The sequence below is a fragment of the Nilaparvata lugens genome, chromosome 4 (assembly GCF_014356525.2).
Source record: "Nilaparvata lugens isolate BPH chromosome 4, ASM1435652v1, whole genome shotgun sequence".
NCBI lineage: Eukaryota > Metazoa > Arthropoda > Insecta > Hemiptera > Delphacidae > Nilaparvata > Nilaparvata lugens.
Window position 1 is genome coordinate 14,368,704 of NC_052507.1, and position 27,516 is coordinate 14,396,219.

The 27,516-nt window shown below is 35.3% G+C and overlaps 1 protein-coding gene across 2 annotated transcripts; it reads right to left on the reverse strand.

Annotated features, from left to right (window-relative positions):
- Positions 1–26,419, reverse strand: LOC111050737 (F-box/LRR-repeat protein 7). Of its 2 annotated transcripts, none has more exons than XM_039426722.1 (6): positions 25,740–26,419; positions 23,306–23,566; positions 21,272–21,404; positions 9,365–9,553; positions 5,636–5,883; positions 1–516 (listed from the first exon to the last, which is right to left on the reverse strand). In XM_039426722.1, the coding sequence occupies exons 1-6, from the start codon at positions 26,388–26,390 to the stop codon at positions 229–231; spliced, it is 1,770 nt and encodes a 589-aa protein (XP_039282656.1). In that variant the 5' UTR covers positions 26,391–26,419; the 3' UTR covers positions 1–228. The 2 variants fall into 2 exon arrangements, with proteins under 2 accessions (XP_039282656.1, XP_039282655.1); XM_039426721.1 differs by lacking the exon at positions 9,365–9,553 and adding an exon at positions 6,854–7,042 and having other exon boundaries at positions 2–516; positions 25,740–26,418.
- Between the last annotated feature and the right edge of the window lie 1,097 nt (positions 26,420–27,516).

Below are 27,516 nucleotides of genomic sequence, written 5' to 3' on the forward strand. Positions count from 1 at the left end.
TTTGGAAAGTTAATTATCTGACACCAGCTGTTTAAAGTCTAGTACTTAGCTAAATCCCGAGCTCGGAAACCGGCCCTTGATGATCCATTAGATTTAATAAGTGTCCAAGAAACCAGGCTGAAGAATTTTCCGTTTTGAAATATCCCTGTTTTGTTTGTTCAATGTGATACATTTACAAAACGTTCTGGCCAATATACACAAGAATTTAGTATACAAGTTTCATATGGTTTAGAAAAATCCCGGATTGGTATGTTCGATGATGCAGCGTTTGCAGTACTTCTTGACGGCCTTGTAGCCTTCGAGCGAGATCTGGCAGTCTTGTATGTTGAGCTGGGTGAGTCCGCGACAGTAGTAAGCGACACACTGCACTCCGCGGTCGGTGACCAGGTCGCACTGACGCAGACTCAGCTTCTTGAGGTTCATGCAGCTCTCGGCCAGTGCACGCAGGCCTGTGTCGCTGACGTCACACTTGCCGATGTCCAGGGCACGCAGACGCGGGCAAGAGCGAGCTAGCACCTGCACAAAACATCAAAATTAATGCCATCGCATCGACTGTCAAATGAACACAGTAGGATAGCATACACTAGATAGTGGGACTATTAATAATAATAATAATAATAAATTTTTATTGTCATTAAGCAACATTGGCAATAGACAAAGTCAAAAATATACTAACATTATGCAAGTCAGAAGGTTATAAGTTAATGTAATTGAAAGTATATACGATATACATATATAAACACATAAACATAACTACATCTAAAGTAAGCCCAGAAGAATTCAAATATTCATCACTATACAAACAAGGCCCTGTCAAAATGTTAAAACAAGAAAGAAAAGCTTTAAGCAATCAAGGAATCAAACATCAATAATCATATCGGAATCCAAGAACTCTTGTATAGAATACATTGGTGTTTTCACTAACCAGTTGAAAAGTTTCATTTTAAATCTATCTGTAGACTCATTTATTAAGCTTAGAGGTAACTTATTGTACAGTTTCAGACCAATAATATTGTAGCTATTCATTGACTTTGAAAGCCTTTGGTATGGTATATTCAGTCTATTCTTATTTCTTGTTGCATAAGAATGTATGGTATGGTATGTCTTGGAATTTTCTCTACCTTTGTTTTTAAATGTATTAGAGCAGTATATATATATAAAGATTTATGATTGTCAAGATTCTCAACTTAATAAACAAAGGTCTACAATGCTCAGTACTATTACGCGCATCTGCTAATATCCTGATGGCTTTTTTCTGAAGTAAAAGTACACTGCTAACATGGCTACAATTACCCCAAAACAACACGCCATATAAAAGAATACTTTGAAAAAATGCAAAATAGGCTGACCTTACATAGCTATCAGGTACATAATTTTTAATTGCTTCAACAAATAAATAACCCTAGACAATTTACTATTTACATACTCAATATGTGGCTTCCATATTAATTTTTCGTCAATATATATACCTAGAAACTTGACATTATTTACACTATTATCTGTTGGAATCTCTCTTAAGCTAAAAATCATTTGTTGAGTCTTATTATTATTCAATAGGAAAACATTTGCCCTGAACCATATGCTTGCTTGGTTTAAAGTATGTTCCATCGTAAAAGCATGTATATATGAAAGATTGAGTAAGATACAGTGGACACTTTCAAAAATTCATTGACGTTGTAATCTACTGTCAAATAAGCAGTAGAATGGTAGGATAGTAAACACTAGATAGGTAACTAAGGGCCGGTTTCCGAGCTCGGGATTTAGGTAAGTTCTAGACTTTAAACAGTTGGAGTCAGAAAATTGGCTTTCCAAAACGGGGCGTAGTCGCAGTAAATAGTTGCAGCAAAATAAATCTCTATTTCTCATTTCTATAATTGGAAACGTTTTTCCTTGATGAAATGAAACATTCCTAAATAATTCAAAATAGCTGAAATTTTACATTATTTTCTCTTTATTTTATTTCATTTTGTGTTCAATTTTATAGTTTTTCGAAGTTATAGTTTTTTTCATTTGAACGTGACTTTGACTATGACTACGACTACGCCCCGTTTCGAAAAGACTATTTTCTGACTCCAGCTGTTTAAAGTCTAGAACTTAGCTGAATCCCAAGCTCGGAAACCGGCCCTAAATGTACACAAGACTGGACTATCATAGATTGAGATACAGTGCACTTAATCCTATTTAATCTATCAAATCTGATAGTCATTTTATGCATGTTTTTAAAACAAAAATTCTGTTGGAAACAAGGATTTACACAGGTTGACAACATGTTGCTGTGCTTTTTAAGAAATTTGGCAACGAATTACCGAAATTTATTGAAAACTCAGTTGACAACTCTGGTGTAAACGCTTCTTTAGACTGAACTAGTAGTCAATCATCAGATACAGTTATGAAGATAGGTTGCTTCATGCGATTCATGTACGAGGGTCATTTTCTTTTCAACCTCCAATTGACCATAAATTAATGCTGCCGCAAAATGAGTTTGAGTGGGCTATTTAATCATTCAGAATTACACAACTTACAGAAATGTACCACAGGTTCATACCCAAAACGGTTCCAATTCTAATTTATACAACAGTCCAAATGTATCTAGGTTATGTGTCACTGGCGTGCTATGGCGTTGTTTAGGAACTCCTCGTTAGTACGGAAGCCCTGCCATCAAAGTCATGTCTTGAGTTTAGGAAAAAGGCATGCTTTAGTAGTGGCCAAGTAATGTTTATTTATATGGTGGGTGATCGAAATTATTATCCCATTTGATTTGCAGGAGAAGCCGTTTCGTTGCACTAACATTGTGAGTCCGAGTTGTCATGCATCACGACGATTTCAAAAGTAATTTAAACTGACGTCTTTTATTTTCCAACACCATCAACGCACAATAACATCATCACTCAATGTTTTCTGCTTAAACTTAGAAAATTTTACGTTTTATTTATGCTGAACTACTGCATTTTTCTTGTAAAAACTAATAACGCTACGTAACTAGCACTTGGCGGTATACTCAAGTGAGGCGGGTCTGTAACTTGACAATAATTGACAAGCCGATCTGGACTCAACGATGACAAGGCGTTTGGTGGGAATGATAAGCTGTTCAGCTCTGAAAATCGCTACCCTACCGCTTGTCTGTGTCTTAAGCCGTGTGTACACTGAACAAATGTTCGACAAACATGTTGAAACAGTTTGGGCAATTTTATTATGTTTGACAAACAATGTTTGCCCGTGGCCAGTATGGACGCGTCACCAAACAAAATATTTGTAAGTGAGGAGAACAGATTTTATTTTTTACAGCTGTCAACACTGAAAATGTTTGGAAAAACAGTAATGTTTTGTTTCACAAACAATGATTGTCTAAACTTTTAAAAATGTTTGTCCCTGAGCTCCTCAACAAACATGTTTGCTGAACATGTATGTCGACACGACAATGCTGAACATGTGTGGACACGGCTTTATGATATGAGATCGGAGGTTGAAAAAATTGACCATCGTAGAATTCTGCAGTGGTTATTGAGCTTAGTGGGTCTTCGGACCAAAACCTCATGTTGCAGATTCCTTTTAGGTAGGAAGGCAGTGAAAACTGTGACAAAAAATTGACGTTTGAGATACGGTACTCACCGTAATAGCGTCGTCGCTAACAGCCTCGCATCCCCTGGCGTTGAGATACCGCAGCTTGTAACAGCGTTTGGCAATGACCTTGAGACCGGCGTCGCTGACCTGAGTGCACTTGGCCACCGACAGATAGCGCAGTGTCGCGCCCAGTTTGGCCAATTCGTATAACCCAAAAATCAGTTACCAGGTGGCAGTCAGATACACTCAGTTCCCGCAGCGTCCCGCAAAAGCTCGGCACAAACTTGATGCCCGCGTCTGAAAACATCAATTATAAATTGAATGGAAATGCCTTGTACTAGATCTACCTACATATCACCTTCACAGCACATAAAATCAACAATAAACATCGAAAAATATACATGAAAATTTTCCGAAATTCAACTGCCAAAAAATGTTTTTTGTGTGTCTACCGGTAAAGTTCAATGATTCAATGATTTTATTACAGCCAGAAATACAGTACACTAGGCCATGTCATTACATAACAATACATAAATAAAGATAATACTCAGCATGCAGTGCAAAGCTATTCGGTTTCTCATAAAAAATTACAGAAATAACAATAAACAATTACTAAACTACAATTCTATCACAGTCTATACAGCCTATTTTAATTTTAATCTATACCTACTTACAATAAATCTTGAGCAAATTAAAACTATAGAAACTATAGAATCACAGTCAATTTTCTATTCATAGAGTGCTTGTGTCCGACTCTTCAAACTCATTAATCAAGTAGAAAGGGTTGGCGACCAGCCATGACTCGACCCGCTTCTTATAGGCCACCAGGGAAGGTCTCTTATTCCATCAGGTAGCCTATTGAAAAATCTTATGCCAGATATGGGAAAGCTTTACCTGGATCTTTCCAATCTCACCCTGGGCAGGATTATGTTTTCATTTCCCCGTGTAGCATGACTGTGAACCAGATTGAATTCTGGAAGATGGAATTAGAGAAGGTAGAGTTGAAGCCTGTATTCAAATGTGTCAATAAATGCACCCATTAAAAATGTGGATGGTACGTGGGCTAGAGACAGCAAACAAAAATCAGCTAGGTTTGCAAATCATCTGGAAAACATCTTCAAAACAGATGGCAGCTGTGATGATGATGATGGACATCTGCCACATACTGTTCAAGAACCAGCGAGGATCACACCAGTCACTGTAATTGAAGTGGAAAATATGATCAAGAGTAGCATCAAAACCAGGAAGGCACCAGGGTTTGATCTCATAACTGGAGATGTATTGAAACAGCTTCCCAGGAAGGCTATCTTGAAGCTTACATTCCTTATAAATACATCCTTCAGGCTGAGATATGTCCCAGATTACTGGAAAGTTGCAGAAGTCATAATGATTTTAAAGCCTGGGAAAACGCCACATGATGTTTCATCTTACAGGCCAATTTCTCTCCTACCTGTTATTTCAAAATTATTTGAAAAACTGATTTTAAAAAGATTAAAGCCAATTATAGAGATTAAGATTACCAAAACATCAATTCGGATTCAGAGAGAAACAAACTACCATAGAGCAAGTCCACAGAATTACCAATCTGATTGAAATGGCTCTTGAAGGGAAGAAAATTTGTAGTGCAGTATTCCTGGATGTTGCCCAAGCATTTGATAAGGTGTGGCATAGAGGCCTATTAGCAAAATTGAGAACTATGCTCCCAATTGAATACACTGAAATATTGGAGTCATATCTAGTGGGAAGATATTTCAGAGTCAAGCAGGAAGCCGCCTATTCAGAGCTGAAAGAAATTAGTGCAGGAGTACCTCAAGGTAGTGTTCTTGGGCCAGTTCTCTATCTACTGTATACTAGCGATCTACCTGAGTTGGAAAATGATACAGTGGCTACATTTGCTGATGATACAGCTGTACTAACTCTGGGCGACAACAGTCAGGAATCTATGAGGAAACTTCAAGATGCTGCTGATGAAATCTCCAGTTGGGCTAAACTGTGGAAAATCAATGTAAATGAGACTAAGTCTGTCCAAGTCGATTTCACAAACAGAAAATGAGGTTTGAGATGGGAAACTCACCGTGATAGCGTCGTCGCTAACAGCCTCGCATCCCCTGGCGTTGAGGTACCGCAGCTTGTAACAGCGTTTGGCAATGACCTTGAGACCGGCGTCGCTGACCTGAGTGCACTTGGCCACCGACAGATAGCGCAGTGTCGCGCCCAGTTTAGCCAACTCGTATAACCCAAAATCGGTCACCAGGTGGCAGTCAGATACACTCAGTTCCCGCAGCGTCCCGCAAAAGCTCGGCACAAACTTGATGCCCGCGTCTGAAAACATCAATTATAAATTGAATGGAAATGCCTTGTAGATCTACCACCATATCATCTTTACAACACTAAACTCAATCAACAATAAAAATTGAAAAATACTCAATTAAAATTTACAAAATCCAACTGGCAAAATTGTTTTTTGGGGGTCAAACGGTGAAGGTAGATGGAATTAGAGAAGGTAGAGTTGATTCAAATGTGTCAATAGGTAGTATAACATATGCATACATCTTATTATACATGTAAACATGTGTATTCAAATAGCATGTATGCATGTATTCAAATGTGTCAGGACATAGTGAAGCGGTGAAGGTAGAAGGAAGAGGAGTCATTTAGATGCATGCGTTATTTAAACACTCTATGAGCTACCTTCATTATTTATACACTTCAAATAACTATTGTTGACTGGCCCATGTATTAATCATGGCTTGGTTTATTGCTCTAAAATAAAACAATAGAATACATTAAACCTAGGGAATTATATTCTTTATATGTTATGAGAGCAATAAATTGGAATTTGTTCTAGGCTGGAAGTATTTCTTACATTCAGAATTTGTTGATGGCAATCAATACTAGGCTTAATAAAGTATTCTATTCTATTCTCTGCTACACTGTACCTTAGCCGCTCCACTATGTTTTTACCATTACTCATTTCAATAGCGCCTTTTGTGGGACACTCTGTATATATTTTGATTCAGTTTTATTTAATAGTATTTCATTTTATTTTGTATTCAACAATTTTTTTAACAATTGTCGTAATGTTTTTTGAGACAAATAACGATTTCAATGAGTGACTGACCGGCTACTTTGAAACTCTTCAATTTTCTTTTAACCATTTTCATTATGTTTTTGGGACAAATTTGAATTAGAATGAGTGACTGACCGGCTACTTTGAGACTTTTTAATTTTCATTTCAACCATTGTCCATTATGTTTTTGGAACAAATTTGAATTTGAATGGAGTGACTGACCGGTGACTTTGAGACAGCGTCGGAGGTAAAGGTAGACCAGCTGCGGACAGTTGCGTACGATGACGCGGAGACCTGAGTCGTCTATGGCTGCGCAGTCAGTGAGGTCGAGGTATTGCAGCAGCAGACGCCGCGGCAGTTCGGAACCCCCCACTCCGCTGCTCAGGCTGATGCTCGAGATCTGCAGGCAACCTGACAAACAATAAACAACATTTTAATTGATGCTGGAGATCTGTAGGCAACCTAAACAATAAACAACATACATTTCAATTAATGCTCGAGATTTGTTTGTTTGTTTTTAAAGGTTCCCAGAGGCTCCAATTAGAGTATAGGATTTGTCAAAAAATTATAACACATACGGTAACACAAAAAATGAGAAAAATCACACAAAGGACCCCTCTCTACACACAAACTCTTCCGTGGTATAGAATACTCCAACTATCATGCAACCTGATTTGCAGGCAACCTGACAAACAATAAACATACATTTTAATTGATGCTGGAGATCTGCATGCAACCTGACAACAATTGACAATCTGTCAAATTGATTGGGTGAATAAATATTTCATTATAAACTGGAGCTGAAGTGACCTAACTCAATTTAGTTGAGTTCATTTATATTATTCAATTTCTTATTAATGAATGAAGATTTTATTAAAAGCTTAAGCTGCCAATACCTAATAATGTAATGATTTCCGTTCAATTATTTATTTCAGTCTAAAAATACAAGCAAAACAAAAGGCTATGACAAAACTACAATTTGATCACTACTATAATGATTCAAAATATACATAACAGCAAAAAACTAGCAGTAGAATAGGCTATGAATGTCATAATTACATTAAAACCAAAACTACAATCAAATCACAACTAAAATATCAGAAGTCTCAGAACTACAATTAAAAATTATAACTGCAATACCACAACTACAATATAAAACAATGATTTGACCTCTAAGTCATGAGTAATGATTCTGTAATGATTTAATCAGTAACTATTTGACCTCATAAGGGTATATAAACAATCAAATAAGAAATACAATCAGTCTAACAAAGATAAAAATTACAAGATGATTTACAGGTCAAAAAATGCAAAACAACCTTAAATTGAAGCAGGCATCAAATCAATTCAAAACTATTCATGTGGACTGGCAATAAATTATAGTGAGGTACCGTACACGTTTTAATAGCAATATCTGATTAACATTGGTGTTGCTTTTTGAAAATATTAATAATGCTGGGTGGCTCCAATCGAGATTACTTTGATCGAGATCAACACTAATCTATTTTTACTTTCCTTGCCCTACTACCATAGGTAAGGAAAGTATTGCTTTCCAAAAAAAATTAAGGTACCCCAATTTCAAGTTATCTATACGTTTCAAGGTCCCCTGAGTCCAAAAACATGATTTTTGGGTGTTGGTCTGTGTGTGGTGGTGTGTGTGTGTGTGTGTGTGTGTTGTGTGTGTGTGTGTGTGTTGTGTGTGTGTGTGTTGTGTGTGTGTGTGTGTGTGTGTGTGGTGTGTGTGTGTGTGTGTGTGTGTGGTGTGTGTGTGTGTGGTGTGTGTGTGTCTGTGAACACGATAACTCCATTCCTAATTAACCGATTGACTTGAAATTTTAAACTTAAGGTCCTTATACCATGAGGACCCGACTATAAGAAATTCAATAAAATTCAATTCAAGATGGCGGAAAAAATGGCGGATAATTACTAAAAACCATGTTTTTCACGATTCTCTCAAAAACGGCTCTAACGATTTTCTTTAAATTTATACCATGGATAGCTATTTATAAGCCCTATCAACTGACATGTTCTGTCCCAAAAATGTAAACTTAAGGCGCTCATATCTCGAAAAGTAATGATCGGAAAAAAATGTTTCCCTGAGAAAACTTTTTCATTTTGATAGCTTGATGATATACAAATCGAAAAACTTTGAAAAATATCACCAGTAGAAAGTTTATTTTTAGCCTTTGCACAGCCTTAAACTGTACCTTCGCCGCTCCGCTGTTTTTATCATTATTATTTTAGTAGCACCTTTTGTGGGGCACTCTGTACATATTCAGTTTTATTTAAAGGTATTTCATTTTATTTTGTAATCAACAATTTTTCTTTTCAACCAATGTCGTTATGTTTTTGGGAACAATTTGAATGACTGACTGACCGGTGACTTTGAGACAGAGGTAGACCAGTTGCGGACAGTTCACATTCTGTCTGTTACCTTCTGAATATAACTATCCAACTAAGCTCATTACCCCTTATTCCATAAGTTTCAAGTTTGTCCAATAGTATTCTATAATCAACACTAAGAAACGCTTTTGTCAAATCAAGGAAGGTGCCAGCAATATTGTCTCCTTTGTCTCATTTATATAAAATATATTCTACATTACATAAACCTTAAACCTAAGTCATAGATATTTATGTTTAAGTTTTATTTAATGGTATTTTATTTTATATTGAGCTGTTTTTCTTTTCAACTATTGTCATTGGGACAAATAAAGATTTGAATGAATGACTGACCGGTGACTTTGAGACAGCGTCGGAGGTAAAGGTAGACCAGCTGCGGACAGTTGCGTACGATGACGCGGAGACCTGAGTCGTCTATGGCTGCGCAGTCGGTGAGGTCGAGGTATTGCAGCAGCAGTCGCCGCGACAGTTCGGAACCCCCCACTCCGCTGCTCAGGCTGATGCTGGAGATCTGCAGACAACCTGACAAACAATAAACAACATACATTTCAATTGATGCTCGAGATTTGTTTGTTTGTTTTTAAAGGTTCCCAGAGACTCTAACTAGAGTATAGGAATTGTCAAAAAATTGTAACACATACGGTAACATAAAAAATGAGAAAAAAAATCACACAAAGGAACCCTCTCTACATACAAACTCTTCCGTGATATAGAATACTCCAACCATCATGCAACCTGATTTGCAGGCAACCTGACAAACAATAAACATACATTTTAATTGATGCTGGAGATCTGTAGGCAACCTGATAAACAATAAACATACATTTTAATTGATGCTCAAGATCTGCATGCAACCTGACAATAATTGACAACCTGACAAATTGATTGAGTGAATAAATATTTCATTATAAACTGGAGCTGAAGTGACCTAACTCAATTTAGTTGAGTTCATTTATATTATTCAATTTCTCATTAATGAATGAAGATTTTATTATAAGCTTAAGTATAAGCTTAAGCTCCAATACCTAATAATGTAATGATTTCCGTTCAATTATTTATTTCAGCTAAAAATACAAGCAAAACAATAGGCTATGACAAAACTACAATTTGATCACTACTAATCAAAATATACATAACCGCAAAAAAACTAGCAGTAGAATAGGCTATGAATGTCATAATTACATTAAAACCACAACTAAAATGTCAAAACTACAATCAAATCACAACTAAAATATCAGAAGTCTCAGAACTACAATTAAAAATCATAACTGCAATACCACAACTACAATATAAAACAATGATTTGACCACTAATTCAGTAATGATTTAATCAGTAACTATTTGACCTAATAAGGGTATATAAACAATCAAATAACAAATACAATCAGTCTAACAAAGATAAAAATTACAAGATGATTTACAGGTCAAAAAATGCAAAACAACCTTAAATTGAAGCAGGCATCAAATCAATTCAAAACTATTCATGTGGATTGGCAATAATAGTGAGGTACCGAACACGTTTTAATAGCAATATCTGATTAACATTGATGTTGCTTTTTGTATGAAAATATTAATAATGCTGGGTGGCTCCAATCGAGATTACTTTGATCGAGATCAACACTAATCTATTTTTTTATAGGAAGATCAAATAAAATAAATTCATTTCCATTCAAAAATACAGTTCACAAACAAAAATATAAATTACATTTATGGAAAGATTAGCATTCGCAAAGAAAGTTATTTTCTCAATCCCGGTTGAAAATCCCACAGCATTATAATTTGATTTACTTCTGATTTGATTTTCTCATCGATTAATATTGGATAATGCGAACAAATAGGACAGAGTAATAATAATTTTTAAATGAAACTCAAACAATATATTAGTTCATTAATAGAACTTGAACTTTACTCTAATGCTGCCAGCAACATGCCACATCAATATATGTTTGTCATCCATTATCCACTCATGATTTAACAGAGCAGCTATAGGCCAATATCTAAAGGAATGGAGAATCTAGAGGAAACAGGCAATTGCTCAAAACTTCATTTATTTGATGTCAACTTCATGAAAGTGATTACTTGCTGATAGACACAAATCCTCTTTAAACGTCAGGATTTACGAGTAGTATCAATTAAACATCCAATTTAAATATCAATTAAACATCCGATTGAAATAATTATCAATTATGCTTCTTTAGAATGTGCTGATCATTGAAAATTCGTGGATAATCACGAATTGAATAATAAAGAAGAATGGAAAATAAATAAAAATGGAGAACAAAATAATAAGATTGGTGTTTTGAATAGTACAGTAATCGTAATGTAAGATCTTGTATAAATTTTATGAAAAAATTTCATCAGCAACGTTTGCTTTATGCCACGAGTTTTTATCAGCTAACACACAAGGCTCAAAATTATGAACACACTATAAAAAATACGGGGATACTCGTTTGAGTGATATCATCAGGAATAAACAAAGAAATGAGTTGTAACTTGATGCATGATGAGTGGTACCGGTACCTCAACAGTCGAAAGTCTCATCCGGGTTCTAACAAAATCAGAAGACAAATCTCTAAAAAAAACTACAAGATGAAAGATAGGTACTGCACCACACATTTTAGATGGAGAGATTTTTTCAGGGTAATACTTGTTAACGATATTCTAACAAATAAAACACTGTAAGTTGAGCGGACAGATTATAATTCTTTTATAATATCTCTAGCCGACAATCATAAGTTTCCCCTTTTTTATACAGTACTGTTAGTCATATTAATTCATCTTGTTTTCCGTGCTTCAACTTTTATAACGCTCTTAACTCTGACATTGCTATGATTTTGTATAAGATTCAGACATAAATCATCTATGTTTATGACCAACAAAAATCAGACGATATAAAATTCTACAAGATGTGATGGGAATATATGAATCGTTTGGTAAATAAAAACTGTGATGGAATGTTCAAAGAAAAATATTTTTTCTCGGCTAAAAACTTATGAAGAAATGAACTGATTATCAAGTACTTAGAAATAAATAAATTATTTTCTGTTTTCTCAATTCAATTTTGTTTCAATTTTTAATATTTTTTCTAAAGAGCAACATTATTTGTATTGTACTTTTGAGATAAATAGGTTTGTTTTGGCGTTAAGCTGTAAACCTTTCTGAGTGGTATTATTATTCTCATGTAATGTATTTCCAACAAATAAATACCGGTAACGTAAGAAAAATCCATAATTAAAAACGTGCTTGAGTTTGTAAAATCACTATGCACAACTAACTTAAAATAAAAAAAATATTGTTATTATTTATTATGATGTTTTATATTCTTCTCCAAACAAGCTTCAACTTTGGTATTATTTTTATAAAATTTGTGTGAAATTGAATGTTTTGTAAAACAATAAGAAAGTTTATAAATCAAAATGTTGGAAAATATATAATTTATAGTTGTATCGTAATAATAAGTTGGTACCGTACTGCATTCAATTCAATGTTGGAGAGTTATGTGAAATAATCAAATAAATCATGAAAGTTTGTACCAAAGTTAAAAAGACTAAAAAATACGCCATTAATCACACATGAAATGTAGTTGACTATGCTTACATCCTACACATTCTCTCTTCCACAGATAATGCTCTACTCGTGATTCTCCAAAGTCTAAACATTTGAATGATTAATCACACATATCGGCTTCGTGGGACTTCGTCTTTTCGAGTTCTGAGGTGACTCATCAAATAAAGCATGTGGGAAGACATAATTTTGATTACTGCAATTCTGTTTATTTTCTATTTTTGGGAAACACAGTCTCAAGGAGTTTGTTCAAGTTATTATTTGTGTCTTAGAGATCGTTATTGCAGAAATAACAAATTTTTGAACATTATATTATCGTACCTTTATATTGCTTAAACTATTAGGCCTATAATTGCTGATTTTGCTGAATTGACGAATAAGCTTTATTAAGTCAAATAACCTTTATTAAGTCAAATAAAATGATTTATATCCAAACAAAGTACTTTAAAAAGATGAGAGCTTTGGGAACATGGTTGAGCTTCAAACGAGCGCTTAATGAAATAAAGGTTGGACCCTTACCGAAAATGAACTCGGGACTTTGTGGTTAAAGGTCAATATAATGGAGTTAACCACTAGACTACAGCTATTATCGTTATTCAAGGAACAGGAGAGTAATGGGTCGTCTATTCATCAAATGAAAGAGATTGATTGCTCTAAGCTAGTTAGACACACTGTAAACTTCAACCTCCTATAAGATTGAACACGGATTTCACCCATGAGAAAGAGGCAGATCGCACATAAAACTCTTGATTATAATAATTATCGGATTAGATTAATTATAGAAAATTAGTTTCCTTGTAATATTTTCACTGAACACGACTATAGTTTTGTAATTTTGACAAATGTCGTTTATGGAATGGCATTTCGATAAATGCCAAAACTAGTCGTGTTTTACTATAATTGAGCATTCAAGTAGTCATCAAAAATGCATTAAATAATATTATATTATCATATAAACCCATCTTGAAAACCTGTATGACAGTGGTACTTTTTATAACAACAATGATGGTCATTTCATTTCGACTACAATCTGAAAGGTTTTCGACCCCAACAGAACTGATTTTGATGGTTCCAGCTTTATGTGAGGAGCAGTCTATAGAAGCTAATACCGGTTGTCCTGTGACTATCAATGCATACGGATAATAAATATGAGATGCATCCAGGTGCAAGGACCCTCAACAAAGGTGGTGCCCGGGCGGTGATATGTAGTCCATATACAGGGGCACGGTACACACTTTTAGGAACACTTTGACGCGCAGTAAATGTCTCAGCTCGACTCCGAATAATAAAAACGTGTCATTTTTTATTCGCCCGACCTCTAAGCGCGTGTCCGCGTAACAACGAGGACCACCACAGATAATAAAATGAACCATTATTGGATTCAACGTTTTTCTGGTGCGTCTCCACATTTCTTATTCACATCTCGTTCCGGTTCTAAGAGAAAACTTTGGACGAAAACATGTTTTGCAGTTGTTCATATTGTGTTACGCGAGAATAAATCATACAATTTCCACTAAAAAATATTCCTTTCGCAAGATTTATATGAATGTAAGCTCGTCGAGGTGTTGGTCACGAATCCTCAAAAATTTCGTTGGATTTTAATGGAGTAAAAGGTATTTCTAGACATGACATCTACAGCGTGACTTTATTATCCCTGGGTGGGTCATGTTAAGAAATAATTCAATAATTCATTTTGACAATTTCAACTGTGGGAAACTTCACAAGGATGTGAACGAAACATGTAAAAAAGAACGTGAATGAGAGGTAGAATGACAAACTAGCATAAATTTCAGTATGTAAAAATCTGCGTCAGTAGATATCTATTGTATTCTCTGAGAATAGATCATATTCATTCAACTATAGCAATACGTTTTATGGGTAAATTTTTACTGTGGTTCACATATCATACATAAATAAAAGTTGAGACTCACAGCTGAGATGAATTTAAAATCATTTCCCAATTACAACTGACATCTTCTCGATCTCAAACATATCTAGGCTAAGTGTAGAAATAAAAAATTAAAATCTAAGTACCCTTTTTTAAAATTGTTAATTTACGACATGTTTTGGCCATGATGCCATTATCAAGTACCTAATAGAATAAAGTGTATTTGCCCGAATACATTCCATTAATAGGTAAAGTTTAGAGATAAATATAAATCAGAAAATATATAACAGCATTATTATCAACTAATAATCTGAAGCTATGTTCTCTCTATTTTCTTCGTATATTGATCAATTTTTACGAGAAATTAAATGGATATTATATACATTTAAAAATCTCCGATTATCGAACATTCAATTTTACTTGATATTCTTCAACTGAAATGTATTTATTTGGGTTATCAATCATGAAAGACAACATTTTTTGGACAGCCAACGAGATAGATAAAAATTCACTAAAATTATAAGATTTTAGGTGACTTAACTCTTAGCACCAAATACAGACGAAAAAATACAGAAGATCTACAGTGTTCAGCTTAGAAAAATAACTAAAAAAAGGTCAAATAATGAGAATAAATGAAAAGATTGTGTGACTAAACTTATAGCACCAAATACAGACGAAAAATACAGAAAATCTACAGTGTTCAGCTTAGAGAAATAAGTAAAAAAATGAACAAATAATGAGAACACTTATAAGCGATTGAAGATAAATATAATCCGATTAGAACAACGAAAATGGAGAGGAAAACAAGTAGTAGAAGGCCAACAGGATGGAAAGGAACAAGAAAATGATAGTGAAAAAGTAAAAATAAAAGAAAGGAGATGAGTGAAGGAAATGGATAAATGGTGCTTTGAGAAGACAGAGATGAAGAATGAGCAGCAAAAGCATGCGTTCTGTCGGTTGCCGCCGAGAGAGATATAAAGAGAGCGGGAGAGAGAGAGAAAGAGGATGTAGGGAAGGAAAGAGAAGATGCTGATGATTGATAAGATAGCGCATGATCGCGCAGGGGCCTGGACTCGGTGGAGTCCACCGATCACCTCACATTAAATCATGACCGATTCCTTCCTTTTAAGCAGCCACCACAACAAGCAAGCAAGCGCTCCAGGCAACAGCCAACCCAGCCTGATCACGTCCTGCACTCATTCCGATCGGCCTCCATATTACAGTACATTCACAGGGATTAAATCAGATTTTCCCAATAGCAAAAAATGTAGCGCAAAACGTAGCTTGAATGATATGAAAAAATGGAGCTACATTCTGCGTTAAACTCATAGACCGACGATATTAGAGTGTGAGAGAACTTTGAGGTGAACCAGGTGAAATTTTTATCAAGATGATGTCATCTTTATTCTTGTTTCCAATAATGACGGACATTATTTGATGAATTTCAACAGATTGTTACTGACAAATGCAAACATTCAATGCAATGTACATGAACGAATAAATAATATTACCTACTATTATTGTTAATATAGACGGTTATTGGACTTCTAGATCAATTGAACATAATTTTCAAATTAAATACATCTAGAGTGGATAAACCGTTTCCATAAGACTGAAAAGGAGATACAATTCGTACATGTACAGAAAAAATATGTGAGTATAAAAATAATACAGTTGAAAGTGGTATTATTTAACGATTGACACCATATTTAGAGATTTTAAGTGACAACATAAGAAATTCACAACCTTTCCTGAATATTGTATTTTGTTATTAATATTGCCATTGCCAATTAATTTTTATGTATTTTCTTTCCTAAATACTGTATTTGTTATAAATATTGTCATTGTCAATCAATGTTTTTCTTATTCATGAAATTCTTTGGTACCAAGTAAAAAGAGCTAAATCCGAATACCGCATTTGAAACATTTATAAAAGAATACCCAGGGATATGTAAGGTTTTGAGTTGTTGAATGTATCTCTTTTCTAATATTGTAGAGGTTTTCTCCATCCAATAATGGATAAAACTCATTCATTCTTTTATTCCTTCATACAATAAGTACATTATCAAAATGATAGTGAGAGGAACAATAAGGTAACCTTGTGCTATTATTCCTCTCCCAAATTTAGATAACACATAGTCCGAAATAGGTTAAGTCTTGTAGTTTTCAATTCACAAAATTTTCAGTCCTCAAGTATTTTCACAAAGTAGATTTTCAAATTTAGATGCTTCAAACATAGAAGAAATATTTCACTTTATTATAACTAAAATAGGAAATATTCACATAATTATTAAAAATATAATTTTGAAGAATTACCTTACTAACTTGAACTCGCTAGATCTCATTTATTTGTTGAAAACAAATCAGGCATATAATATAAAATGAGTACGGTATGTACTATAAATATCTACCGAAGTAAACAATCTAGTAATTTTACGATACATCATACCTATCATAGAATTTTGTAATATGTTGAATAATATTGATGATGAGTACATGAAACAATAATGATTCAATATAGACAAAAATATATAAGGATAGATCATGAACATTGAACTTTTGTAAAATATTCATAACCACATATGAATAGATAGTAGATCTATTTCCGTTTCCATAATGTAAGTGGAATAAGATTCTTCATAAATAGATTTTAATAAAAAATACTTGTAAAAATAGGTGGCGAGAACATTGCCTGCAGCGTGTTGTGGGCCGCCAAGTATTTGACACGGTTTAATGCGTCACGTATTGCAAAATAAACCACAAAGAAAAACGTGGAATGCACGGAGAAGGGCAGCCGATAAACGCAGGGGTAGGTGAGACGAATGGCCAACTATATCCTGACCAACATGCAATTATTCCAATTCATTTTATAGCTTTGTGCAGTACTCGTATAAAGTTTGATAGCCCTACATCACATTATAAGCTATCGATAAAATATCCAATACTGGTCGTGTAATCTGAGCGAATATAAAAGCTATATATAATAAAGTGCAATGATGTCATGAGTGCTGCTATTGGACAGCCATTTTGCTTTGATCTCTGCTTTATGAGCAATCGCAATCCAATGAATAATTTAGGGTGGAAACGAATGAATTTTCATGTGTCGCTATATCTTATTCGTATATTTATTTTATTTGCGATGATCAACTGATAGAAGAATAATGCATCTTACAATTTTCAAATAATCATTTGATGTATTGCTGGAGACAATTTTACGACCTGGAGAGGTCTGTAAATTACAGGGAGTCTAGCACTTATAGCAGTCATCATTATGGGTATGTTTCTCTTGAAGCTTATTGACTGCAGAAGCGTATGATCTCACTTTGACAATCTGTATTTATGATTTGAAAAGAATATCATCCAAGTGAATAAAGATAAAAGATAAACTTTAGACGATTTGATGAATTTTATTCCAGATTTGAAATATTTTTTACATGTTTGAATTTACATGAGTGATTATTTGGAATAAATGATCTTGATTATGATAAAATTGAGAAATAAAGGAGAAGTGTGAACTTTTTAAGAGTGAAGTGTGATTTTCTCAAGTGTGAACATATCTTCAGATAATAATTTTCCATTGGAAATCATCCTGACAATACTTATCCAATACCTACTATAAGCTTGTCTATTGCTGGATCTAGTACAAAGCTGTACTAGATTTAATACAATAAGCTGATCTAATACAATTGCAATTACAATATCTAAGCTGATCTAATACAATTGCTGTACTAGTTTGTTGCTGACTGTTTTCAATAACAGTCTTTATATTGCATTTAGAAGAAAGCAAGTTAAACTAAATATTTGAATAGTTGTACAAGATCCATTTGACATGATCCATTCTACAAAATCCATTTGACATGATCCATTCTACATGATTGATTCTACAAGATACAATAATGGAATTTTTTAAATTGAAAAATGATTAATCAATGAAGTACAGAAAAATATTTTTCCCCATTAACAATAAAAGTAATTGAAAATATAATATATGAAAAATGAAAATATAAAATCTAACAATGAGTTCCTTAACAAGTTTGGACATTTCAAAACCATCTAGAAAGAAATAAAATAAAAATAAGTACCGTACTGTACAGAAATGATATAATAGGTATCAATGAATATCGACAAGTTTGAGAAATCGCATTAATTTGATACGAAGTTCGAGGTTGCTTGGTGAGTTCATTTAAACCAAAATTCGAGCTACCAGATTTCATTTCCATAAAAACTTGTATTTATAACTGATTTAAAAAGTTATCACCATTTGAAAGAAATGCGATTTTATCGAGAGGATTTAACAGGTCCCGGATTGCAATTTATTAATCAGCAGATCTGGTTTTGTACATCAAATTGTTGTTTAAAAATTAAGATAGAAACTCAGATCTCTATCGCTTCAAGTTTTTGTCTGATTTCAAATTAAGAAAACTATAAACGAAATGTTGATGGACAAGCCGAGTTATGTGCGAGCGTGCCTGAAGAATGTCGACAGGAAATAACATGACTTTTATTCACAATTTTATGTTCTTATCCGGGAACTTCAAAAGCAAATAAACACAATTCTCGATTGTATCACATTTTACAACCCACTTCATTCAGTAACCACTTGAGAATATTGAACCCATCGAAAATTGGAAAAATCTAATTTAATTAATGCAATTTGGTAGGAGGTTCAGCAAGATTTTATGACCATGACATCAAGTGGGGCTCACCACCAACAAAGCTCATACTTATACATTGACTTGTTCTTACTGAATTACTCCGAATTGTAACACATGAGTTAATAATTACAAAACAGATTAATGTGTCATATGAAATAAAATAACATCAACTAGATTAATGTGTCATATTAAATAAATAGCATCAACTAGAAAACTAACAGTCAAAATCTAATTCTAAGGATATGGTTGGAAAGAGGAAGAAATAAGATTAATAGAGTGCTAGATATACTACATGAAATTTGCAACAAAAAATGTTCAGTAAGATTTTCTTATATCAAACTTAGTTTTGGAGATAAATCGATTTTTCAATATTTTTAAAAACCGACAGGAGTTATAAAATTATTGGTCAAAATCGAATTCAAAGGATAGTTTTGGATAGAGGAAGAAATTTCCAATAAGATTAATATAATTTGTTCCTTTGTTTGACGTTTTTATGAGTGCTCATAAAAATAAGTTAAAAAATCTGGTGTGGTACACTCACACAACTTTCCTTGCTCATTGAACTGTGAGCCTCATTCTTAAACGAGAATAATTTAGAGGAATGACATGATAACGATTGGCGGCAACATATTTGAAACTACGATCAGACTACTGTATATGTGTATATATAATTGTTTTCAGAGTTCTTTTTCCTTTGTGTAAATTGTGAAATTCGATGATTTTTTAAAAGTCGTCAAAACAGCTGTTTTACAGAAGAAATATCTCCACTGTGTTCTTTTTATAAACTGCTCTGCCTACCTACCTACCTCATGCACGAGGAGTTTACAAAGTCCATTTATCCAATTATCCGCCATTTTTCTCAAGAATATTACGGAGCTCCTGCAATTTTCCCAGATATAACACTCATGTCAGTTGATAGGGCTTATAAATAGCTATCCATGGTATAAATTTGAAGAAAATCGTTAGAGCCGTTATCGAGAAACCCGTAAAAAACAAGGTTTTTCAGTAATTATCCGCCATTTTTCTCAAGAATATTACGGAGCTCCTGCAATTTTCCCAGAAATGAGACTCATGTCAGTTGATAGGGCTTAAAAATCCATGGTATAAATTTGAAGAAAGTCGTTAGAGCCGTTTTCGAGAAAACCGTGAAAAACATGTTTTTTTAGTAATTATCCGCCATCTTGGATTGAATTTTACTGAATTTCTTATTGTCGGGTACTCATGGTATAAGGACCTTAAGTTTAAAATTTCAAGTCATTCGGTTGATTAGGAATGGAGTTATTGTGTTCACAGACATACACACACATACACACACACACACACACACACACCACACACCACACACACACACACACACACCACACACACACCACACACACACACACACACACACACACACCACACACACACACACACACACACACACACACCACACACACACACACACACACACACACCACACACACACACACACACACACACAACACACACACACACACACCAACACACACACACACACACACAACACACACACACACACACACACACACACACACACACACACACACACACACCACACACACACACACCACACACACACACACACACACACACCACACACCACACACACACACACACAGACCAACACCCAAAAATCATGTTTTGGACTCAGGGGACCTTGAAACGTATAGATAATACGTTTGGGTACCTTATTTTTTTGGAAAGCAATACTTTCCTTACCTATGGTAGTAGGGCAAGGAAAGTAAAAAGCATTCGTCGAGTTCTAAGTCAAATTTCAAACAGTTTGAACACTCATACAAAAGTTCAAAAACGTAAAATCAAAGCAACAAATTATCAGAATCTTATTGGAAATTTCTTCCTCTATCCAAGACTATCCTTAGAATTGGATTTTGACTAATAGTTTTATAACTCGTCGTTTTTTTTTAAATATTGAAAAATCTATTTATCTCGAAAACTAAGGCCGATATAAGAAAATCTTACTGGCCATTTTTCGAAAATAATTAAATGGACTTATTCACGCTACAAACTTAATTGGACATTTTTTGTTGCAAATTTCATGTAGTATACGTTAGCACTCTAATTATGTATGATAATGTAATATTCATTGACTGACCGGTGATGTCGAGATGATGGAGGCCGGGACAGCGAGCGACCAACTCGAAGAGTGCAGCGTTGGTGACGGTGGCGCAGCCATGCAGCTGCAGGTGAGTCAGGGCGGGGCAGCGACGAGCCACCAGTGCCAGGCCCTTTAAATCAACACATCAAAATATAAAGCACAACTTCAGAATTAAAGCTTTATTATAAGCTTACTTATAACCAATGGACATTTAAAAACATATAATAATATTACTTTTTCCTTTTAGATTTACTTGTATTTTTTTTAAGACACGACTGGTTTCTGCCATGGCTTACTTTAGATAATCTATCTATAGTAGGCTATGTTTCTGCCAATTATACCATTATCAAATGAATATTTGGCCAAATACTCGTCCCAAAATAATCAGCTGAAACCGGTCAAGTCATCAAAAAAAATATATATATGAAGTGTACCTATTAGCAGGACCTCCTATATACCAATACATACCGGACCTGAGCCTAGAAAAAAATGGCCGCCGTATGTGGTGGTCTTATAGAAATTCCTACTGAAAAAATCACTCATCAGCTGTTAGAGAGAATCTCAGTTTGTCGAAATCTCAGTTCGTCCAGTTCCCGTTTAAAATATTAATGCTGGCCACCACATACGGCAGCCATTTTTTTTGTAGGCGCAGATCCGGTATATAAGAAGTTCTGCTATTATTAAATCTAATACAATATTATAATGTAATCTATACAAAAACTCACACACTCACTTATCACATGTTTTATTCTAATTAATTTCAAAATTATACTCTTGATTGATTTGATTTTGAGCTATAGTTAGTGTCAATTGAATGAGTGTCACACCTTACTCAGATTACATACACTCACCAACTTATCCTTATCACAGGTTCTATTCTTTCTTTCTTTATTGATTCATACGATAAGTACATCATCAAAATGATAGGGAGAGAAAGAATAAGGTAACCTTGTGCTATTCCTCTCCCAAATTTAGATAACACATAGTCCGAAATAGGTAAGTCTTGTAGTTTTCAATTCACAAAATTTTCAGTCCTCAAGTATTTTCACAAAGTAGGTTTTCAAATTTAGTTGCTTCAAACTAAACATAGAAGAAATATTTCACATTGATATTGTATCAATGAATGTAAAGCCCGGTCCAGACGCTCAAGTTTAGCTTCAGTCTTTTGCTCAAGCAAAAGTCGGAGCATGTAAGTCGTTGCGTCTGGACGGTAAAACGGATGGGTCTTCAAGCTAAGTCGTCAAACTTAAAATGTATCGGCCGGGAATCTTTTTCCATCAAACCGTCCGTTTTTTGCCTATCCACCAAAACATAAATCGCGTAAAAATGGAGATAGAGAAATTGTGATTTCAGATTCGGATTCAGCGCCCTCAAATTAACAAAATGCCTCGCGAGTACTTGAAAATAAGCAAGTTTTTTATCGATTGTATATAACGCCATTTAACCCTTTTTTTCTCTCCATTGATTCTCATGATACTCTCAGAATTAGATGTTGATATTATGATTTACTATCATTGATATATTAAAATGTACGTTATTGTTGATAAGAATACTATCTACAAAATTTCAATCCATTTACAATCACTGTGTCTCGAGATATGACATGTAAACAAAGCCATTTAGCGATTAACAGTAATATGTTTGTCATTATGTTGTTAAATATAGCATTATCCAGCTGAATCAGAGAAAAAATACGATATAATTATTACTTATCTACCGGATATATGGTAGATGTTGATGACGAACTGAGCTTGTGATCACAAAAAATAGGAAAATGGACGACATAAGACGGATGCGTGTGAACGCAATTTTACATCCGTCTTTTGCTTGAACCAAACGATCAGTCTTTTGCTTGAGCAAAAGACTGATGGTAAACTTGAGTGTCTGGAACGGGCTTAAGTATGAATAGTGAATGTGTATTATTTATACGGTATCTGTATCTGTATTTGTAAATACACTTCCCTGAATGCAAATTATTGGCATTCATAGAACTTATTATTATTTTAGCAATCTGTACTTAGTAATTAATACCTTGTCTGATAGTTTAGCGCCGTCAGCGATAACAACTCGCTCAACGGTGCGCCCGCAGATGCGTCGCAAGATGGCCTTGAGCGCCTGGTCGCCTTGCCGCCCCTCCCCCGCCAGCCACACTGTGCGCCACAGCTCAGGCGTCCAGGCCAGGCGCGCCCAGCGTCGACACACGCGCCCCGCCACGCACAGGTCGCTGCTTGAGCCTAGCCACCCTAAGATCTTCACCACCACGTCGTCCGGGAGTCGGTCAAACGGCGACCACTGAGAAACAAGCAAATTAATTACTAAAACAAGGATTTTTCAATGAAATGGATTGATCAAACAAAATATGAACTTACATTTTTTTTAATACGGTAATAATAATTTTTAATGCCAAAATTGATACATGTTACAATTCATACTTAGTAGATACAGTATAAAATCATTCTATCAATTCCTTACAATAATTAGATAATGAAGATCAAATTTAAAGAAAATTTAAACAAAACAATTTAAATGCACTATTGGCATTACCCAGCAAAGGAAAAGTCCTGTCCGATGAGTGAGAGCGTCAATTCAAAACAACATTTAGGCTGTTCGGTACACTTTTTCATTATTTAAATTGGATAATATTTTTCAATATAATTGTTAAGATTGTTATAAGAGTGAGAAAAAGTGCAGGTACCGAATAGCATTAAAACGTATAATCGGCATTTTTGACCAAATTAACCTAGTAGTGTTCTAGTGTTGTTATAAACTCTATTTTACTTTACTTATTCGTCATAATGGAACTGCATCAATGCGTCATACGCTCCTGAAGTATACAACAGGTCAAACAGGTCAATTTGGAAAGATAGTACCAGATTATAACACATCTTATAATACAATATTTGGTTATAATAAAACCTTTAGTCATCAAATATGTACATATACATTTCAATAGTGTCAATGTTTAATAATACATAACGCTAGGCTAGCCTATTTCTATGAGAAGACTGAAAAATGAGAAACTAAGTTAGTTAAAAGTTAGAAATTAGCAGTACTTAAAACTCTTTCAAAAAATAAAGAGACAGGTTCACCAGATATTCCTTCCAATTCTTTGCAAAGATTTTAGGATCTTGTAATGCATGCAATCTCTTCTATCAGAATGATCCAATCAGTGTATTTTTCTCATATATGAGTTTGGATCATTCTGATAAAAGAGCCGACTAGAGAGGTAAGGAATATTTTGAGAAGCTACCAACCAGATTGCATGCATTGGAAGATCCTAAAAGATTTTGGAGGAATACCTGGTGAACCTGTCTCTTTATTACATGAATGAGTTTTAAGTACTGCTAATTTCTAACTTTAAACTAAATTAATTTCCTATTTTCTAGATTCCTCATAGAAATAGGCTAGCCTAGGGTTATGCATTATTAAACATTGACACTATTCAAATGTATTTGTACATATTTTGATAAATATAGATTTATTCTATTGTATCCTCGATTAAAATGCTAGATGGATCAGTCTTCAGTGACAAGAAAAACGTTAAAATATCAATAGCCTACGAGCAGCTGATCTTTAGGGTTCCAAGCCACATTAGGCGTTTTTCATACCAGTCGACATGAAAGAAGAACTCCGATTGGCTGATTGCTGAACGTCAACCAAATCAGCCAATCGGAGAGCTTTCTGCGCTGCCGACTCGTATGAAAAACGCCTCATGTGGCTTGGCCCTTATTCTTGATGAAATGTTTATACATTGTAGAGTGACCTAATAATACGATCGGTTTAATATAACATCATTCATCTAAAGCACGCTGCACACAGGGACATTAGTAGCGCCCACTAGCTGCTATGGGATATCGGAATTGGTAATGTCATGAACATTTGAATTTCTGACATTATCAACTCCACGTTACCGTTGTAGCTAACGGACACTTCTAGTAGTGATATATTTGTCCAACTTAGGGACTCAAGTACCATAACTGTTCTCAAAGAATATGGTAATGAAGATTATTGACTTTTTCTCCCTGAGACGTTTGTTACCCGATCGCGTAACCGGGAGGCGACAATTTCTCTGAGCTAGGAAAATGTAGGCTACTTTAGTCCAGTGGTGCACACACCGTTTATCCCTCTACTTCCATTAGGCCTACTTTGTTCTAATCATGATTCTTGGGAGCGAGGGGTTTGAATATTTAAAAATACATTATTGAGACAGGTATACAATATTAAGGGAAATAAACCCTCAAGTAATCCCTAAGTAATCTCTTAAATAATCCCCAAGTATGTAGGTGATAGTTGTTGAACTAACGCAATATATAGCCCACATATAGAACCTGGAATACTTGCAGTAGCAGAAGTCTTACGAGTGGTTAATAGAATTTACGTGTGATTTGGAATTTCGTTTAATAATTATTCCAATATAATGATATATCATAACTTAATAATAAAACCTAGGCATATAGAAACGTACCTTGACAAGCGATCGCTTGGACTTGGTTGCTAGGTGGAGGGGAGAGGTAGGGGTGTCGGTGGCGGTGGTGTCCGTTGGCCAACAGCAGGGCGACACCAGTGTGTGGTAGCCTTGGTCCACCTGGTGACAGGTGGGGGGCGATGAACACCTCAACAACGAATAGGGTGACGCACGGTAGTCCAACTGTGTACTAGGGGATGCACGATAGTCCAGTTGGGTACTAGGGGATGCACGATAGTCTAGTTGGGTACTAGGGGATGCACGATAGTCTAATTGGGTACTAGGGGATGCGCGGTAGTCCAACTGTGTGGTGGAAGGTGGTGATTTACTGCGCAGCTTGTAGTCGAGCGGCGAAGACGCAGCGCGTATTTTGTAGCTGGCGCGCTGCTTGCTGGAGCAGTCCAAGTCTAGCTGCGCACTGGGCGATGCGCGGTAGTCGAGTTGCGCACTGGGTGATGCGCGGTAGTCGAGCTGCGCACTGGGTGATGCGCGGTAGTCGAGCTGCGCACTGGGCGATGCGCGGTAGCCGCGCGGAGGTTGCTGGGTGTCGTCCGGGGAGGCGGCGCGACCCAGCTTGGCCAGTGGACACACCATTGGCGACAGTCGACCACCCCCACCACCGCCTCCAGGGGGCAGCTGCGTCGCCGCCATCACACCTGCAAATACAACAACAATACACGTTACCACGTTTTCTATAATATCTATCTATCTATTTATTTATTCATTCATACATGTCATTGATTATTATAAAATAACATTGACAATATTGTCATACGGTTAAATACACATTTAATACAAGCGCAGTATCAAACTGTCTGCAGACTAATTTCATAAGAAAACACAAAGCAATTCAAATTCAAATTTTCAATATCCAATATGTGGCTTTATGCAGCAAATAAAAATAATAATACATTGTAAAATTCTATAAATTTCAAGAAAAAATTGCTTTGATAAATATTGACTGTGTAAAGGTGCGAACAGAACGAGAGGGTAGCGGTATAGATTTATTATTTATTTATTTCGGCCTCGATCAATGCTACTATAATAATTGAATTAAAACTTTCAACTTTGAGTGATATGTGGAGCAGAGAAAAGTAGTGATACAGCAGCGGAGATGTTGCCGTGCTAAAGCGGACAGCGCTCTGTAGTCTTTAGTGAGTGTTCTGTTCAACACCCTTCGCACAACTAGTTTTCTCTCTGAAAGCACTGCATCAACTGAGTCTTATCGTCCACTTAGCTACCGCATTGCGCGTCTTTCTATATGACTATTCATCACTGTGATTGGCTGATCTGGTTCTCCATATCTCTCCATTTCTCTGCTCCACAACATATCTCTTCAAGTCGGAGGTTGTTTTAATTCTACTACAATCAGCTGGCAATAGGATTTTTTTGCAGATGGTGATACCATAGAGAAACGATAGCATAACTTACGCTATTGTTTCTCTATGGTGATACCTCATGAGCTTTCGGCTTGTGCGTGGTTAATGAGACGGATGATGATGAGACATGAGTGGACCTCTACAGTTCTAAACTACCAGAAAGCGATTTTTCAACTCACGAATCATATTCAGAGGAGTCAAATGAAGTAGTCACCCTTCCAACGGGAGTAGTTTGTAGGTGTAAGATTCTCAACCTCAACTTATCTGAGCGATAACATATTAGACTGTGTTCTATCACATTACATGGTTTTTGTCAAATACAGTATCACAAATTGCCATTTCTGTTACGTCATTGTGATTTGCCTATAACTCAACCGATTATTCGGACTCTGTCATGA